At 38.1% G+C, this 20,234-nt stretch overlaps 1 protein-coding gene across 2 annotated transcripts in view; it reads right to left on the bottom strand.

Annotated features, from left to right (window-relative positions):
• Positions 1-1,361: 1,361 nt before the first annotated feature.
• PAFAH1B1 (platelet activating factor acetylhydrolase 1b regulatory subunit 1) overlaps positions 1,362-20,234 on the bottom strand; it is an 86,859-nt gene continuing 67,986 nt past the window's right edge. For both annotated transcript variants that reach the window (XM_078068057.1, XM_078068058.1), the window contains exons 6-11: positions 16,492-16,660; positions 14,422-14,524; positions 13,243-13,471; positions 10,312-10,413; positions 6,153-6,309; positions 1,362-5,286 (exon numbers count right to left, since the gene is read on the bottom strand). In XM_078068057.1, the coding sequence (XP_077924183.1) occupies positions 5,213-5,286; positions 6,153-6,309; positions 10,312-10,413; positions 13,243-13,471; positions 14,422-14,524; positions 16,492-16,660 (834 nt within the window). In that variant the 3' untranslated portion in view covers positions 1,362-5,212. The remainder of the gene's footprint in view (positions 5,287-6,152; positions 6,310-10,311; positions 10,414-13,242; positions 13,472-14,421; positions 14,525-16,491; positions 16,661-20,234) is intronic.

Consider the following 20,234-nt stretch of genomic DNA (forward strand, 5'->3'; position numbering starts at 1 on the left):
GATTCTAATCAATTAGAAGGTAGTTAATCAGAATCAGTGGTTTTCAAGCTTGAGCCTACATCAGAATCAGCTGGATGGCTTGTTAAAATTGGTTTTTCATATAGAGGTTTCAGATACAGTAGGTCTGAGCTGGAGCTCAAGAGCTTGCATTTCTAATGAGTTCCCAAGTGCTGCTGCCGCTGGCCTGCTGGGGAACATCGTGAGAATCAGAGAATTCTGGTAGGTCTCTCAGCATCCAAAAATTGTCTGCATGCAAGTCAAGTTTCACCAAAGCCCAAACAGGGACAGAGCTGCCACATTTAGGATGCTGTACCATTTCCCCACCAATTCTTCCACTTTCCTATCCCTCAGCCTATGTCAGGGACACACCCAATGAGCGTTGGAAAGAAGCTTGAAGTGATATACCAGTGGGTGAGTTTTGAGTAACTGCATTTCAGGATGGCGATATACCAAAGCTGGAACTCTCTACCCCAGGGAAAGTGGTCAGGCTCATCATCGGCATCTCAAGCTAGGGGAAAAGAGGAGCCCTGCAGGGAAATGGAAAAGCTGCAAAACTCAGAAGACTCGAATTTCAAGTAAATTACTTTGGTGCTCTTGAGGATTCCCATTTTGGGATGGGGAGGCAGGAAAACAACTGGGCTGTAAGTAAAGAGACACCGCATCATCCAACTTGTCGTTTATACCTGAGAAAGGCTGGAGACTTCCTGGCTGCCCTGGACACCACAGGCCCCAGCTGGGCAGTAGTAGGCATGGGAGGCAGGACATAGCCAACACGTGTAAAGCAGAGGGAAAGCCATGGGGCTTCTGGGCCAAGAGTGAAGGCAATTTTGGTACTTTTCGACCAAAATTTAAAACAGTATTAAGAATCTTCAAGAATCCAAGACCACTGGACAAAACAAGAGGCTCATTCATTAATAGAACAAAAGGGGAGCACGATCCTTCTGTCTGGACCCTGACGACCACAAGAGGGCCAAGTCTTTGTTGGGGTGTGTGTGGGGGGGGGTAGTGTTTACAATAGGTCATTCCTGGCCTCAGCTCTCCAGTGCTTGGGCCGACGAGTCACTGTTGGAAAAGGCTGCTGGAGGCGGGGGTGGTGCAAGCCCACCTACCACCATCGCCAAGGGCCCCTGCAGCCATCGCTCCTGGAACCTGACCTCCTAATAAGGCGAAGGAAGCGGACAGCAAACGCAGTGCCAGCACGGCCCTCGAGAAAAGCCCTCCATCAAGGCCCTGCCACCAATCTGCAGCTTACTCTATGGCTGGTGTTGAACACAGTCCCATCTCCTATTAGGACTCGGTTTTAAATCTCTGCACAAGGACACACACACACACACACACACACACACACACAAAATCACATCTAGTTTTATAGGCATTTAATAGTTTACCAATTGGTACAATAGGATTTTTTAATATGCAGAAAACATGAATAAATTTTGTTTTACACAGTCTGAGAGCAACAAATCTTACTGTAAAACACAAGAGCAATATTATATACATTCCTTTACTGATTTTTTTTTTAAAATTGTGTCAATAACTTGTTAACTCTTACTGTTTTCTCCAATCACCACCACCTCTGCAACATTCATATGAAATCAATGCTTGCCTTCATGTCAGTGTCAGGATCAACATCTAACCCGAAGATTTTGTGTTTGTTTCTATCATCTTCAGAGTGAGCTTTAGGGATGCCTGAAGGATAGGCAGGACAAGAAAGCAGCTACTTACATGATATAGTGGAAAGATAAAAAGGCCAGTTCAGTCCAGTTGTGACTTGTAAATCCAGCTTGCCCTCCCCCCACCCTACGGAAAACAAAACAAAAAAAACAAAAACCCAAAACCTTTTTCATCGATTTTGTACATGTCGCTTCTCTACCAGGAGATTCTTCTTTGCATCATCTAGATTAATTAACACATTGGACTTATATACAGCTGGACAGAAAGAGTAACCATTTTAAGTGCCTTTTCCTTCAACAATTTTAATTTCAGTTGCTTAAGGATTATCAAGCCACCACTGTCAACAAAACAAAATATCCTTTACTTTTAAATAGTTTTTCTTTAAATAAATTTAAAAGAAAACTATTTAATTAGTGATTTTACCTGGAAGTTCACACAGAAACAGGAAGAGGCAAACAGGAGAGCAGGGCACTGACAGTAAGGAGACTGGGCTTGGTGATCTAGAGCCAAAGCTTCCAAAGACTACAGCGAGCGCTCCACAGCCTGGACGACTTGCTAACACTAGTGATTTTTAGAGCAGTGCTCTGGGCACACCATTGGTCACACCACACATAGACAAAACAGGACGGTCTTAGTCTCCTAAAGTGCAAGATGCCATGTCAAAAAGCAACTATTCTCCAAGCAATGTCTACACCACAGTTTCCGTGGCTTGCACGTTCAAGAGTGCAGCTAGGACTCCTTGGGCACATTATTAAGGGTGGCACTGGAATGTCTGTTTTCACACACACAAAGTCAAATAATCATCTGAGGATGCAATTCTACCAGCTTTTTATTTCTTAAGTAAGTGGCCAATTTGATTGAGAAAGTGACAAAGCAGCAGTGAACCTCTAAACCAATTCATAAATTCCTCCACTTACAATCCAAACCAGTAACCTCATCATTGTACTTATCCCAGGCAAGGCACAGGGTCAGACAGCAGACAGAGAAAACGGAGGCAACAGGAAGAAAGGGCATCGACAGGGCAGTGTCAGACAACAGTGCGGGAAACCACGCACCTCTGACTCCGGATTGTGGATGGATCGCTCTCCCCCACCCCCTTCATTATTCAAACAGGGCTCGTTACATTTGGATCCAGTTGAGGACCATCCCTGAGATTCAGTGTTTGCTGCTTCTTAAATGGAGGATGTCTGGTAGCTCATCCAAGCAGCAGGCTGTGGCAGTCTCCCAAGTAAGGATAACTTTGTTTACAGAGTAATATTGTTTCTCCTCCTTTGTCAACGAAGTCACTGTATCCTGCAGGGGGGGAAAACCCAGCGGACAGCAGCTTTGTTAGCTTTGTTTCCTCCTACATCGGTACCATTTTTTCCTTTACTGTTCGTATCTATGAGTGATTTCTAGATGCTGTGGCTTACCCTTAAACAATTCGTGTTGCTACATGCTAAAAATGAATTAAAATACAAGACATTTATACATGTACAAACAAATGTTAAGATGCACCATTTCTATGTATTTATATTTCTTAAAATAGGACAGGAAATAGCAGCAAACGAGAACAAAGGTATCTTCCATAGCTTTTGTAGAAAACTCCAGTCAGAACAGCTAAAGGGAAACAAAATAAGACTTCTGAGTGTGAGCAGGGTTGTGAGGCAATATTGTCCTGAAAGTTATTCTACTGTATTTAAGGAATTAGCTTAAGTTGTAATTTTTGTCTTCAAAAATAGCCATTAGTTCTCAAAACACTTTTCCTTCCAGAGACGTCGCTCAGGAATTATTAAAAACAAAGCAAACAAACAAAAAGACACAAGTTAGACATAAAGCTGCTTCTAGTAAACATAAGGCCTAGTCTCCGTGTATCTAGAGGACACTAACTCTAACCCTTTGTCTTTTTCAGGAACCAAATTTCCATTAAATACTAAAAGGGACATTAAAAAAAATCACATATTATGCAAATGAATAAAATGCAATTCAGAGTAAGTTTCTTTGTTAAACTGTCTTTGTTATTTCTTTGTTAACTTTTCAAATGACCTTAAAAAAAAAGCTGTTGGTTAGCTAAGCAATAGAATTATTTATTTAATAATCTGCAATGAAATATTGTTTCCAAAGTCATAGATAAAAATTCTCTTAAACCTACTTGTAGTAACTTTGGATCACAATATACATCAGGCTGTGTAAAATGCTGAACAGCCAAACGGTGGGGGAGGGTGTGTGTGTGATTTTCCTTTTAACTGGGAAAAATTCCCACAGAGTCAGACCTAGTTTTCAGAAGCATTAGGATCAAAAAGGGCTTGTTCTAAAGCATGGTATTCCACAGCAAAATTTATTCTACTTGTATGTTTTAGCACTTCTTCAAAAACCCAGGACCCAAAGACATGGAGGTTTTATGTGTGTGATATACATATACAGACTTATCCACTTATAGATAGGCCCATATAAACATTTATATATAAACAAAAGGTGAAAACACAGTACATTTTTATGCATGCTCCATTAACCCTGTCTTTTTTTTTTAACGTGTAAGTTAAATACAGTTCAAATCGGTATCAGATTCATGTTGAAAAACAAACTGCTGTATTTCTCCCACTTCTTTAAAATGGGCAAACATAACCTTTTCAATATCTGTCATCATGTAATGCACATTGCACATCCCTAAAAAACATCAAAACAAATAGTGATTTGTACCATGACACACTCAATGGGAAGATTAAATTCTACTTGGAAGTCACATCACTATACAGTCTAATAGTATGGAGAATACAACTAGAAGTGTGTCTAGTGTGAAAAATAGAAGCTTAGAGTATTACAGTGTTTTGTTAACCTGTTTACAAAGCATTAAAACCCAAATGAAATAAATGATTTGCTATTAGCTGCTGAGATTTTTCTTATTTGAGATTTACAGTCATTTTCTTACATAAATATACCACTAGCCTCTGCTTGATAGGCTGCCAAAACAAATGTATCCTATTGATTTGGCAAATGTGTCATGACAAAAATTCCAATGTGTAATCCCCATTAATTACATAGATGGTTCAGAAGATTTTGAATTGTAGCCTTATCATCTAACATCCTTAAAGAAGATTTATTAAGCACACTTAAGTGATGTTACATAGATACACATTTCAGAAAAAGCCCTAATAATCACCACTTTTCCCCAAATGAGGCCATCAAGTCAGGCACCAACAGATAGCAGAAAGAAAAACAGGAATTAATAATCCAACAGAAAATGACACTGTCAACTATTCAGTTTAGTGCCCTAAGTTCAATTTATTCAACTTCTGCCTTCTTAGGCCTGGTGTGACCAATGCCAGCCCAGGTTTTTAAACCCTATGTACTTCTAGACAACGTATGTAAATTTACAGTATACAATTTGGATTCACCATGCATGAATACTTTGTGTGTAACATTTAATAAGCTCAATCTACATCCAGAATAATTTACATGAAAGGACAATATTTATTTAAACAGAGCTCAATGGGGTAACCATGGTATCATCAGAGTGCATCCAGAGGAAAAATGGGAGGAGGGGCCAAATGAGACTCAATCAACGGCACTCCCACACCTTTACTGTTTGATCTACACTGCCAGTAACCACATATGGTGCCGTCTTATGGAAATCTGAAAGAAAAAGAAAAGGCTTATTTTAAATCCAGATAAAATTTTTAACAAGCCACAAAATAAGCAAGTCCAAGTGCCAGGGATACTCATTTTTTTCTATATACACCCGCACACCCATCCCTGGTTTAGGGAAGCTGAGATGTAATGATTAAGTCCTATGTTAACATTTCAATAAAAATCCCTCCCCCATTAACACCCATCCCAACTAAATCTGAATAAACACTCAAATCTAACAACAAGGGTAGCCTCAATGTATCTACTTACTTAACTTACTATGTTTCTGGCTTAGTACTAATGCTTTATATTCATATTTAATTTTTGTTAACAATCCTATGAGATGGGCATTAGTTTTATTTTTATCATTAGATCCATCAAACCCTAGGTGTATTATATTTTACTGTATTCACTATTTTAATTCTAGATTCAGGTCCAGATAATACTGAGGATATTTATTAAACTTAAATACGATTCTGTGAGTTCCCAGTACATGGTAGTATATACCTGCCAGAGGAGAAAAAGGCTGAGTAAAATTTACTTTGAGAAACTTACAAACTAGTAGGGGAGGAAAATTACCCATCAGAGTGGTTAGTAAGCATCCTCTTCACAATCCTAGTTTCCAAAACCAATGTTGTGCATGGAGAAAGTAATTTTTTTATTATAAGGCTGATGATGGAGAGAGAGAGTTAAGGAAAGGAGAATTTAAAACAAATGATAGGAATCCACAAAGTTTTTAAACTGTCTTCTCTAGTCTGTCCTGAAAGCACACAGTCATTTCTTACCTGGAAAATTCCACACGATTACATAAAACTGTTTATGCCTGGCACTCCAAAACCTAATTGCTTAGAAAGCTCATTACTCGTACATACCCAAGGAGGTAACAAAATGTTCATGCGCATTGAGGGTCTTCATGCATCGCTTGTTCTTGTAATCCCACACACGTAGGGTCTTGTCATCAGCACAACTCAAAATAAACTTCCCCCCAGAATGGAACAGAACTCCACGTACCCAGTTATCATGACCCACCTTAAAAACAAAAAGGTATTTGACTTAATAAAGGGATAAAGTACATAAACAGCACCTAGAAAAATAGTAAGTCATTACTCAAAGTGCAATAAAAAATGTCAATGTCAAAAAAGAGCCATTGGGATAATTGGAGAAATTATGAATATGTAGTATTAATGTCAAATTTCTTTTCTTTTTTTTAAAATCATTTTCTTAAAGTAATCTCTACACCCAATGTGGGGCTTGAACTCATGACCCTGAGATCAAGAGGCACATGCTCTACCAACTGAGCCAGCCAGGCACCCCAATGATAAAGTTTCTTGAGTATTATCATTTTATTGTGGTTATACAGAATACCTTTATTTTTAGGACATACAACTGTCATGGTATCTACAAGTAACTCTCAAATTGTTCAGCAAAATGTACACACACACACACACACACACACACACACAGGAAAATGTTGGCAACTGGTGATTCCAGGTGAAGGATACACAGGTATTTACTGCATATCCGTCCATCCATTCATCTATCTACACCCCCTATCCCAGCAGTTCCAGTTCTTGCTATTTACCCTAAGAAATAAGATTAAGAAAGGCCCAGAGATTTATTTAACAAAGATGTTCATCAAAGCACTGTATGTAATCAGTAACAAAATATCTAACATGAGCAGTGTCACATACCTCCTAAATTAAAGGTTTGCTACAAAGCAATATGTACAATAGGATTATCATTTATATATAAAAATCCCCACCATATTCATCTACATAGAAATTAATGAAAATGGCTGAGAACTGCACAGTCCAACAGGGTAGCCATTTAGTCACATGTAGATTTTTTTTTTTTTTTAAAGATTTTATTTATTTGAGGGGCGCCTGGGTGGCTCAGTTGGTTAAGCGACTGCCTTCGGCTCAGGTCATGATCCTGGAGTCCCGGGATCGGGTCCCGCATCGGGCTCCCTGCTCAGCGGGGAGTCTGCTTCTCCCTCTGACCCTCCCCCCTCTCATGCTCTATCTCATTCTCTCTCTCAAATAAATAAATAAAATCTTTAAAAAAAAAAAAAAAAAGATTTTATTTATTTGAGAGAGAGCATGAGAGCGGAGTGAGGGGCAGAGGGAGAATCAGACTCCCGGCTGAGCAGGGAGCCTGATGCGGGGCTCGATCCCAGGACCTTGGGATCACGACCCGAGCTGAAGGCAGACACTTAACTGCCTGAGCCACCTAGGTGCCCTTCACATGTAGCTTTTTAAATATAAACTAACTAACATTGGGGCGCCTCGGTGGCTCAGGCGGTTAAGCGTCTGCCTTCGGCTCAGGTCACGATCCCAGGGTTCTGGGATCGAGCCCCACACTGGGCTCCCTGCTCAGCGGGGAGCCTGCTTCTCCCTCTGCCTACAGCTCTGCACACTTGTGCTCTCTTTCTCTGTCAAATAAATAAATAAAAATCTTAAAAAAAAATAAACTAACAAACATTAATACTATCAGCAATTCAGTCCTTCAGTCTCAGTAGCCACAACACTGGATAGTATAGATATAGAACATCATCACAGAAAGTTCTACCGGGCAGCCTATACTGGTAGGTATTATTATGAGTTTTATGAGGGTGATTTTTATTTTCTTCTTTTAGCCTTTCTGTATATTTTTAATTTTTCTACAGTGTAAATAACCATATTGCTTTTGTAAAAGAACTAAAAAAAGGGAGTTAATTAAAAAAAAAAAAAGATGACCAAGGTGACATATCCTTTGCCTTGATCCTTATTTAAAATACTTTGTTCTAGGGGCACCTGGGTGGCTCAATTGGTTAAGCGTCTGCCTTCGACTCAGGTCATGATCTCAGGGTCCTGGGATCAAGCCCTGCATCGGGCTCTCTGCTCAGTGGGGAATCTGCTTCTCCTTCTCCCCTTCTGCCCTCCCACCCCTGGCTTGTGTGTGTGCTCTCTCTCAAATAAAATCTTAAGAATTTAAAAAAAAAAACTGTTCTATTATAGTGACCTATAAAAGTCACCAATCACTAGACGTAGAAGCTTCAACAAAAGTTAAATCACATTTCCGTGACTACACCAAAATAAAGCAGTAAAAAGTACCTTCCTTCAGCTGAAAAAATAGGAGCCAGAAACCTCCGGGGAAATTAAGGTGACCTGTGTTATTACAGGAGAGCAGAGCACATGCTTTTTTTTCTTTTTTAAAATATATTTTTTTTTCTTTAAGATTTTATTTATTTATTTATTAGAGAGCGAGCGAGAGAGAAACAGCATGAGAGGGGAGAGGGTAAGAGGGAGAAGCAGGCGCCCTGCTGAGCCGGGAGCCCAATGCGGGGCTCGATCCCAGGACTCCGGGATCATGACCTGAGCTGAAGGCAGTCGCTTAACCAACTGAGCCACCCAGGCGCCCTAAAAGATTTTATTTTCGAGGACTCTCTATACCCAACATGGGGCCCAAACTCACAACCCTGAGATCAAGAGCCTCCACACACCACTGACTAAGCCAGCCAGGTGCCCCATACACACTTTATGATTTTAAGTGTAGATCATCTTTTTAAATAGCGATATAGCATATCTGAGCTCAGAATACTACTAGAGAAAAGTTTAATTTTCTAACCAATTTCTTTTTGTATTTTTAAAGTAGGCTCCATGCCTAGCATGGAGCCCAATGTGGGGCTTGAACTCACAACCCTGAGGTCAAGACCTAGGTTGAAATCAAGAGTCAGACACTTACTTAACCAACTAAGCCACCGAAGTGCCAATTCTTGATGATACTTCCAAAGTGTCTACCATATCCTACAGAGAGACAATCACTTCAAGGTATGGTTAATACCTAAAGAAATCTCTAAAACAAACATGGATGCCAAATTACAAAAAACTGCTACTGAATTAATGCCCACAGATTCCCTCAGAACTTCCTTAGGCAAATAAGATTGTCCACAATGCTGTACTATCATTTATATATACATATATTTTAAAGATTTTATTTATTTGTGAGAGAGAGAGCATGAGCAGGGTGAAGGGGTAGAGTGAGAGGGAGAAGCAGATTCCCCATTGAGCAGGGAACCCGCTGTGGCATTTGTCCTAGGATCATGACCTGAGCTGAAGGCAGACGCTTAACTGACTGAGCCACCCAGACACCCTCATTTATATATCCTAATACCAAATTCTAGGTGCTCCTAAAATGAAATAACGTTTCTTCTTTGTTTTTAAAGATTTTATTTATTTGACAGGGACATAGCGAGAGAGGGAACACAAGCAGGGGTAGTGGGAGAGGGAGAAGCAGGCTTCCCGCTGAGCAGGGAGCCCGATGTGGGGCTCGATCCCAGGACCCTGGGACCATGACCTGAGCCGAAGGCAGATGCTTAATAACTGAGCCACCCAGGTACCCCTGAAATAACATTTCTAAGTCATAAAGCTAGGTAACAACATTAACATCAGAATGGTAAAATAAACCAAATAAAGTGGACCATGTGAACAAATAGATAATACTTAAAAGGATTCATATTAAAATTAAATACAGTGAAATACAGAAACAGTTTAAAAAATGAATGAGACTAGGGGCGCCTGGGTGGCTCAGTTGGTTAGGTGCCTGCCTTCGGCTCAGATCATGATCTTGGGGTCCAGGGATCGAGCCCCATGCCAGGCTTCCTGCTCAGCAGGGAGTCTACTTCTCCCTCCCCCATCTGCCCCTCCCCCAACTTGTGCGCGCTCTCTCTCTCTTAAAAAAAAAATGAGTCTATAATAATACTGTTTATCTCGCATAGAAGATATATAATTTCTAAAGATACAGTAAGCTAGGATCTCCCTCCTGGCATTAACTGGCTTTGTAGATCCTTTATATAAACATGACATTCTACAGCAATAATTTTCCTAACTAACAATGGAATTACAAAAGTTTAAGAAAAAATGTCTTTACAAGAAGTTCTTTTAAAGCCTGCAATAATTCAGATTATTTAATAAGGTATCACAAGGCATCTAACCCAAAAAGGTATAAACCTAGTTAAGACACAAAAGAAGCAGTAAGATTATGCAAACTTACTAGGGTCATAAGGCACATGCCAGTACTGACGTCCCACATCTTAATAGTCTTGTCTCTGGATCCAGACAGTAAGAATGGCCCAGGCTTGCCACTTTTTTTAGTCTATAAAAAACATACAAATATTAAGTTTCCCAGGTAAGAAGTTAGGTGAGGACTTTAAATGACTTCTAGCAATGATCTATATTTCCAATTTTTATAAAAATGCAATTTGGGGGGACAAATATTGTACATGTTTATTACACAATCTGATGTTCTGAGATACATATATATTGTAAAATGATCATCATAATCAGGTTAATTAATATAGCCATCACCTTGTATAAACATTCCCACCCCCCACTTTAGGTAGTGAGAATACATTTTTTATTTTAAGCTGGTAAGAATACTTAAGATCTACCCTCTTAGCAAATTTCAAGTATATGACACAGTATTGTTAACTGCAGTCACCATGCTGTACAATTAGATCTCTAGAACTTATTCTTCAGATTTTTCTCTATTGAAATACATAGGTCTTTTGACATATGCAGGCTGTTACACAGGAAGGACCCAGATAACATAAAAACAGAGTATCTCTACTAAGATTAAGATTCAGTTTCTATAATACTAATGGGATGATAAATTTACTGTTCAAGACTTCTGTAATCAAGAAAAATTTAAAACTATGTAATTAGGTCTATATAAAATCCAGCCAGAATCAAATTTATGACATGGTAAGTAACCACCACCAGAGGGCAGTAAAAAGAATCTGAAAAGGCAACCAGTCAGCCAAAATCTAAAGTTACTATAGAAACCTCATTTTGGAAAAACAGTTGTTTTTTGGGGGGTGGAGATGGGGGCTTTGGGGGAAGATTCTCCTCCTTCATTTATTAAAATGTAATTTAAAAATATCCACAATAGAGGGAAACAAGCCATAAGTGACTCAATGATAGAGAACAAACAGGATTGATGTGACAGAGAACAAACAGGATTGATGAAGGGAGGTGGGTGGGGGATGGGCTAGATGGGTGATGGGTATTAAGGAGGGCACTTGTGACGAGCACTGGGTGTTGTATGTAAGTGATGAATCACTGAATTATACTCTAGAAACCACTATTGCACTGTATGTTAACTAACAAAAGCAAAAATCCCCAATAGGACTATCTATATAAAAGACATGTGGTCAATTTTGGCTCATGCAATTTATTCAAAGAAATAATATTCTGTAACTTGTTTTTAAGTTATTAATCATAAAGACTGAAATCATGAAAAGTACAAATTAAGAACCATGAAGAAATATAATAAAACTCCAGACTAGAAAACCCAAAAGACTCCACCAAAAAATTGCTAGAACTGATAAGCAAATCAGTAAAGTCGCAAATGTACAAAATCTGTATTTCTGTACAAAATCAATGTACAGAAATCTGTTGCATTCAATAATGAAGCAAGAAAGAGAAATTAAGAAAACAATCCCATTTATAAAGGCACCAAAAATAATAAGATACCTAAGAATAAACCTAATCAAAGAAGTGGAAAATCTGTACTCTGAAAACTATAAAACACTGATGGAAGACACTGAAGACAACACAAAAAATGGAAAGACGTTCCATGCTCATAGACTGGAAGAACAAATATTGGTAAAATGTCTATACTACCCAAGGCCATCTACACATTTAATGCAATCCCTATCAAAATACCAACAGCATTTTTCACAGAACTAGAACAAACAATCCTAAAATTGGTATGGAACCACAAAAGACCCCAAATAGCCTGCTTCTCCCCCTCCCACTCCCCCCGCTTGTGTTCCCTCTCTCGCTGTGTCTCTGTCAAATAAATAAATAAAATCTCAAAACAAACAAACAAACAAATAAAACTAACCCTATGATCCAGTAATTGTACTACTGGTATTTACCCAAAGAATTTAAAAAACCCACTAATTCAAAAGGATGCATGCACCCTTATATTTAGAGCAGCATTATTTACAATAGCCAAGACATGGAAGCAACCAAAGTGTCCATCAACTGATAAATGGCTAAAGATGTGATACACACACACACACACACACACACACACACACACCACACACACACACAGTAGAGTATTATTCATCCCTAAAAAATGGGGGAAAAAAAGAATGAAATCTTGCCATTTGCAATGACATGGATGGAGCTAGAGAGTATAATGAAATAAGTCAGAATATAAGTCAGAACACTATAATGAAGTAAGTCAGAGAAAGACAAAGACCATATGATTTCACTCCCATGTGGAATTTAAGAAACAAAACAAACGAGCAAAGGGGGAAAAAATGAGAAAGAGACAAACCAAGAAAACAGACTCTTAACCACAGAGAACAAACTGATGGTGACCAGAGGGGAGGAGGGTGGGAGGATGAGTGAAATAGGTGATGGGCATTAAGGAGTGCACCTGTGATGAGCACCAGGTGATTAAAATAAAAACTTAAAACAAACAACCAAATAAATAAAACTCCAGACTCAGTGCTTCTAGTGATCAAGAGTATCAAGAGGACTCCATATGAAATATTCTTTAAAATAAATATTTAAGGACTGAATTGTATTCCACCATAAATTTATAAATAAAATAATTACATTCATTAAAGGCAATTCTTCTAAAAGATAACTTTAACTTCTCCCATTAAGTTTTACTTTGCATAGGTATACTAACAATGACATTTCTTATAAATTTAATGACCACTTTCACCCTTCAGGAGAATCTACCATCCCCACCACAAGTCAAGGGTCAGCTGACAACAATAATCACTGGTTAAAAAATATAAATACTTCCACAAGTTCGAAAGAGTAAAAAGTTTCAAGATTCAGAATTTTGGGATGCAGATTTGTCAATGTGTTAAAACTGCCCTAAAACTGAGAATCAGAAAAGTTACCTAAGGTTCTGATATCATCAATAAAATCATGAAATGACATATAAATCACATACCTCAGATCCTGTTGCTTCAGAGATGGAAGAATATGAGCTTTCTGGAGCCCAGGAAATACATTCTACCACATGCTCATGTTCTCGAAGCTCAGCCTTGCATTCCTTTGTTGCTACGACCCATACGCGCACAGTCTGATCATTGGAACAGCTGGCTATCAGAGTGCCGTCCTGATTTGGCCGCACCATACGTACCCATTCTCTGTGTCCTGTGAATGTCTTCACACAGTAGCTGTCAAAATAAGTAATAATTTACATTGTGAATGGCAAATTGGGCTACTTCCCAGAAGCAATATAAAACTAGCTATGCACTGGAATGAAGAGGTTGGCACCAAGTTAGAGTAATCACATGCAAGTCAACAACAATGTACATTCACGGTTAATAAAAGATGGGGACAGGCTGGAAAATCAAACATCAATCAAAATGTGCTGATGGCAGTATCATTAAGGAGCTAACCAATCAACACATTCTAGAAGGTAAAATATAGAGAGAATAAAATCTTCCAAAACTAAACACACACAATAAACCTAACAAAAATATTTATAGCCTTGTTGGGAAAAAGGCACACTCTACTAATCTGGGTAAAACTAGTAGTAGGTTAAGGTTTTATGATAACAATCATGTGTCATTCTAAGCACAACCAAACTCAGCCTAATAAGGGAATACCTGCACAAATGTTATTTACGTTTTATTTCAACCCACAGAGAAATCACCTAAAAAAGACCACAGAGAAATAAGCCATTGGGGGCGCCTGGGTGGCTCAGCCGGTTAAGCGTCTGCCTTTGGCTCAGGTCATGATCCCAGCATCCTGGGATGGAGCCCTGCATTGTAGGGCTCCCTGCTCAGTGGGGAGTCTGCTTCTCCTTCTCCCCCTGCCGCCCCCCACGCGCTCTCGCGCACGCGCGCTCTCTCTCTCACTCTGCACTCTCTCAAATAAATAAAATCTTAAAAAAACAAAATAAGCCATTGCATAGGAAATGGCTCTCAAGGACAGGGAAGTTTCTTTTATAATTTTCCTGTTCCTTTTTGGGAAACATTTAGAGACTAAAATCTTGTTTTAAAGTATATAACACAACCAGCACCATGATCATTCTGGTTTAAAGTCAAAATAATTGGTTCAGAACACATTTTGGTTGTTTAGTATCTTATTAGCGGACACCTTTTCAATCAAACCTACTCACCCAGTTTGCACTTCCCACATTTTTATAGTTTTATCCCTGGAGGCAGACACTATATGATCTCCATTGGGCATGATGGCTACTGAAGAAACATTGTGGTCATGGCCTAAAACACATAACACAGCAACGTATTAAGTGCTATATCACCAAGAGCAATTAAACCTCAGTTTACCATGAGATTTCAACATGGGATTTCAAATATCGCAGCAACTTTAAATACACTGGGCTTTATATAAATTTGGTAAGAAACTTGGATTTACACACACAAGTTAAGGAATTAGCAACTTAATAAAACAATCCACAATGAATTAAGTAGCTAGCTCAATTTATGATTAAATTTCAACCTGTACAACTGTTTTAACATCACAAGGCATCAGTATCATCAGCATTTGAATATATTAATATGCTGAATGTTTATATATGAACACTAGAAACAATATCCTAAGATATAGTATAGATTGGAAATAAGATTTACAAAGCTAAACAGAAAGAAGAAAAATGGAGATTTCGTTCCGTATTTAAAATAATGGTTGAAAATTAAATGTCCTTGGGGGTAAAAATGCATTATTCTATATGCATTATTCACATTCCTAATTAGCTATTCTGTGTGGAAAATGCCCTAGAGAATCCTCATAAATATCATTATTTAAGGAATATACAATGGTTGGAAAGAACTCTTTCTTAAAAAGTTTTTTAAATTTAAGTATAGTTGACACACGTTAGTTTCAGTTGTACAACATAGTGATTCGACAAGTTTATACACTATGCTATGTTCACCGCAAGTGTAGCTGCCATCTGCCACCACAGGCCAGTACAATACTGTTAACTCTATTCCTCATGCTGTGCCTTTTAGTCCCTTGACTTACTCATTCGATAACTGGAAGCCTTATCTCCCACTCCCCTTCTTCATTAAAGTCACAACAACAAGATACAGGCTATTCAAAGAAACATAAACACCAGATTTTACGAAAGGATTCAATTCTTTTACAGAAGAATTCCTTTAACTGGTAAGTTTCCCACTTAATTTGGGGGAAAAACACCCTTCAAATTATACTTTCTATGTAATCACATAGCTTACATCACTGGATTATCTATTTAAAAAACCCCTTTTAGGGGTGCCTGGGTGGCTCAGTCGTTAAGCATCTGCCTTCGGCTCAGGTCATGATCCCAGGGTCCTGGGATCGAGCCCCGCATCGGGCTCCCTGGTCAGCAGGAAGCTTGCTTCTCTCTCTCCCACTCCCCCTGCTTGTGTTCCCTCTCTCACTGTGTCTCTGTCAAATAAATAAATAAAATAAAAAACCCCTTTTATTACCAACATAGCATGTGTTCCTTATGTAAAATCCGAACATTCAAATTTTATCATGTTCAAAGAAACAACAAGAATCCTTAGTGAGCATCTTCTATGTGCCACATACTAAAACAAGATGATTCATGTATACGATTTCATTTTATCCTCACAACAATCCTATGACAGGTATTATTACCTCTATCTTGCAGATGAAAGAGGTTGAAATTTCCCAATGCCACAAGTAAACAAGTAGGAATTTGAACCCAGATATCTGATTCCAAAGCCCATGTTCTTTCCACAAGGCCAAACTGACTCAGAGAATAGTCTCTACGACAAGACCCAGGAAAACAACCTAACACTGAGACTACAGTATATGTGGAACATTATAAAATGAGCAAGAAATGCTAGGTTCCAGCTTTTACTATACCTATTTGCTCTGGACGTCAGTTTCTCAAGTGAGAAAATTGAAAAATAAAACAAAACAAATCCCCATTTTCTTTCTTTCTTGAAGACCGATATCCCAGCAGTTTTTCTTATCCAAAAATATTCCTGAAAACGAATTAAGTATTTTATATAAACCAGTACTAGGAGATACTTAAAACCTCATAACTGAAACAACTCTCAACTAGTGTGGCTTATCACATGGGCTATTTACATCATATGCTCTTCCATTGATACAATTAAGGATTAAATGTAGGGGACTGCACACTATTAGAAAACAATATTCTTTTCTCTGGAATGTGATGTTACAAATCAATATCAAAATACTATCTTCTACCCCTTACCGTGCATGGTTCTGATGCATTCAAAGCCCTGAAAATCCCATAGTTTAATGGTCATATCTGCAGAACAGGAAGCCAGAAGCTTGCCACTGTGGTCAAATGAAATATCCTGTACAGAGTCTGTATGTCCCTTAAGAGTTCGCTCAAAATCTCCAGTCTCATAATCCCACACCTGTCAAATGATCAGAAACTTAAGTTAACATCACCCCATCCCTTCTCATTTCACATTAGCACTCAGCAGACTAGTATGAGCAAATGACGAAGAGAGCTGTCTTAGAAACAGCACATCTTCAAGTATAAATTGGTCTTTTCTCTACAGAGAAAATTGAAGTTATAATTATTAAAACAGACTTCTAGTACCACATTATCTACCATATACCTAATTATGCTAGTGAGTAGGTATATAAAGCCAAAAGACAAAGTCTCTTCCCAGTCTGACAGGAGACAACAGACATGTAAACAAGTAAATTTAAAGACAAAAGTTTTGGGGGCAGTTATGATAGGCATCTATATGTAGAATATTAGGGGACAATAAAGAGTGCTTAATCTAATAGACAAGCAGAGCTCAGACACCTAAGAGGCAAGGAAAGACTTCACAAGATGTTACTCTCCATGAACAGTAGATTAACAAAAGCATATATCATTTTGATGCAAAAATGGGAAGTCACTGACATTTTTTAAAGATAATTCTTCTAAGATAATAGACATAATAAGCTATCAAGAATAAATATTAGGGGTGCCTGGGTGGCTCAGTTGGTTAAGCATCCAATTCTTGATTTCAGCTCAGGTCATGATATCGGGGTCGTGGAATCGAGCCCCACATTGGGCTCCACGCTCAGTGTGGAGTCAGCTTGTCTCTCTCCCTCTGCTCCTCCCTTCAATCGCACTCTCTCTCATTCTCTCTCTCTCTTGCAAATAAATAAATAAACAGGTAAATAAAATCTTTATTAAAAAAAGAATAAATATTAGAAACAGACCTCAAGAACATTCTAAACTTTCACTCTGGTGGTCAAATGCTAGTCTGAAGTTCAATCTTTACCTGACACCAATTATATGCTCTAAAATCAAATGATTGATTCCATTCTTCCTATGGTAGGTTCAAATTTACCTGCAGTAGGTTATATACCAACCAATTTAAAGAATAGAAAATGCATTTCAAAAACTTGGCAACAATTAGGGGAAACAACATTAGCGGAATGGCTAAGTAGATGTTAAGACCTGCAATTACAAGGAACTTGTTACATAATAAAATAATGTTAAATAAAAAAGAACACAGAATTACATGTGATCACAACTACGTAAAAAACTCACCTAAGAAAAATAAACTATCTTCTAAAAAACATTTCTTTTCCAGAAAATGTATATACCCTTCTCAATATAAACAGATTTTTTCTTACCATATATTCAAGTACTTCTACATAGAAGTGATTTCTAATTTTGCACATATTTTGTTAGATTTATCCTTAAGTATCCTGGGGTTTTTTGATGCTACTATGTGGCATTTTAAAATTTCAATTTTCAAATTATTCATTGCTAAGTTTATAGAAATACAATGACCCTTTGTATAGTAACCCTGTATCCAGAGTAGTTCTAGTAGCTTTTTGGTAGATTCTTTGGGCTTTCTACATAGATAATCATGTTGTCTGCCAGTAAAGACAGTTTCATTTCTTCCTTTCCAATCTGTATGCCTTTTCTTTCTTTGTCTGCCTTACTGCACTGACAAGGCACTCTTTTACAAACAGAATGTAAGTGGTTGAGACTGAACATCCTGGCCTTGGTTCCTGATCTCAGGGGGAAAGCATTGTTTTCCACCATTAATTATTATGCTCAGATACCTTTTAACCTTTTATCAGCTTAATGAAGCTCCCTTCCTAGCTTGCTGTGAGCTATTATCATGAATGAATGCTGGAATTTTGTCAGATGCATTTTCGGAACCCATTATGATGTGGTGTATCATACTGACTGATTTTCCCAATTCTGCACTCTGGGATAAACCCTACTTGGGTCGTATTAATTAACCTTTTTATAAATTGCTGGATTTAATTTGCTTATAATTTGTTAAGGATTTTGCATATGCGTTCATGAATGTATAATACTGGTCAGTTGTTTTCTTTTTTTGTAAGATTTTTGTCCCGTTTAGTATCTAACGACACCAAAAGTTCAGATGAATATTTTACATACTAAAAATAAGGTGTGATCTTGCAGTTCAGTTTCAGTTAACTTCCCATGCATTTGTCAAAGAACACTGTAGCATTTTCTCTAAAATAAATATACTCAGAAAATGAACTGTCTCTCTTCATAGATGGTGAACAAGGCATTTTAATGTTAGTTTGCAAATATCAAGAATTAATAAGAATTAATTTTATTCTTCCTTTACTTGCTATTTACCTTTTGTATGATTATAAAAATAAATGCTCATGATAAGCTATAATGTACTTATCGAAAGGCAATAAAAATAACCACTATCCTATCAAAGGAATGGTTTTTCCATTCTTTCTATGCTATTTTTAAGTATAATGACTGTGTATACTTCATTATCCCATTTCTTCTCTGCTTCTCACAAGTATTATTCCATGCCATTAAAGACTTGGCAAACATTTTTTTTTTAAAGATTTTATTTTTAAGTAATCTCTACACCCAATGCGGGGCTCAAAAATTGCATGCTCCACCCACTGAGCCAGCCATGTGCTGCGCACCCCTCCCCCTGCCTTTTTGGGGCAAACATCTTTTTTTTTTAAAGGAATTCCTATTGTTAGCTAAATTTTTTGTGGGGGAAGGGAAGGGCAGAGAGAGAGAATCTTAAGCAGGCTCCATGCCCAGCACAGAGCCCAACAAGGGGCTCAATCTTACAACCCTGAGGATCATGACCTGAGCTGATATCAAGAGTCAGACAACTCAACCGACTGAGCCACCCAGGTGCCCTACAGTTTTTCATTATTATAGAAAACATTATATAAATGAAAATCTTTGAATATTGAAAAATATCTGTCCTCATTTTGCAATATTAGGTCAGATGGTGAAAAAGAATTTTGGGTCAAAAAGTATAGAATTTTGGGTCAAAAAGTATACTTTTTAAGCCGTTCTGCTAAATTGTTCTCTCATAAGATTGTATCAAATGTAATGAGAATGCTTGATTCATTAAACTCTTATCACCACTGGGAATTCTCATCTAAGAAGTAAAATATACTGACAGATTTGAGATATACTGTAATATTAATATGCATTTTTTCTACTATTAGTAGCAAAGCCAAAACTTTTTTTTACTGTTGGTAAGCCATTTTTTCTTCTTCTATGAATTGTCTGTTTACATCTCACAGTTCAATTTTCTATCGAGAATGATTACTGTTTTTCACATTTGTTTTGAACTCTATAAAAAGTTGGCAGTCCTGGGGCACCTGGGTGGCTCAGTCAGTTAAGCGTCTGCCTTTGGCTCGTCATGATCTCAGGGTCCCAGGATCGAGCCCCTGCATCACGCTCCCTGCTCAGTGGGGAGCCTGCTTCTCCCTCTCCCACTCCCCCTGCTTGTGCTCTGTCAAATAAATAAAATCTTAAAAAAAAAAAAAAAAAAGTTTGGCAGTCCATCTGCCTCATTTGTTGAATGTACTTTTCAGTTTTGTTTGCTGTTCATTTTTTTTTTTTAAGATTTTATTTATTTATTTGACAGAGATAGACACAGCAAGAGAGGGAACACAAGCAGGGGGAGTGGGAGAGGAGAAGCAGGCTTCCCGCGGAGCAGGGAGCCCGAT

Source organism: Halichoerus grypus, chromosome 2, assembly GCF_964656455.1.
Source record: "Halichoerus grypus chromosome 2, mHalGry1.hap1.1, whole genome shotgun sequence".
In the NCBI taxonomy this organism is placed as follows: domain Eukaryota; kingdom Metazoa; phylum Chordata; class Mammalia; order Carnivora; family Phocidae; genus Halichoerus; species Halichoerus grypus.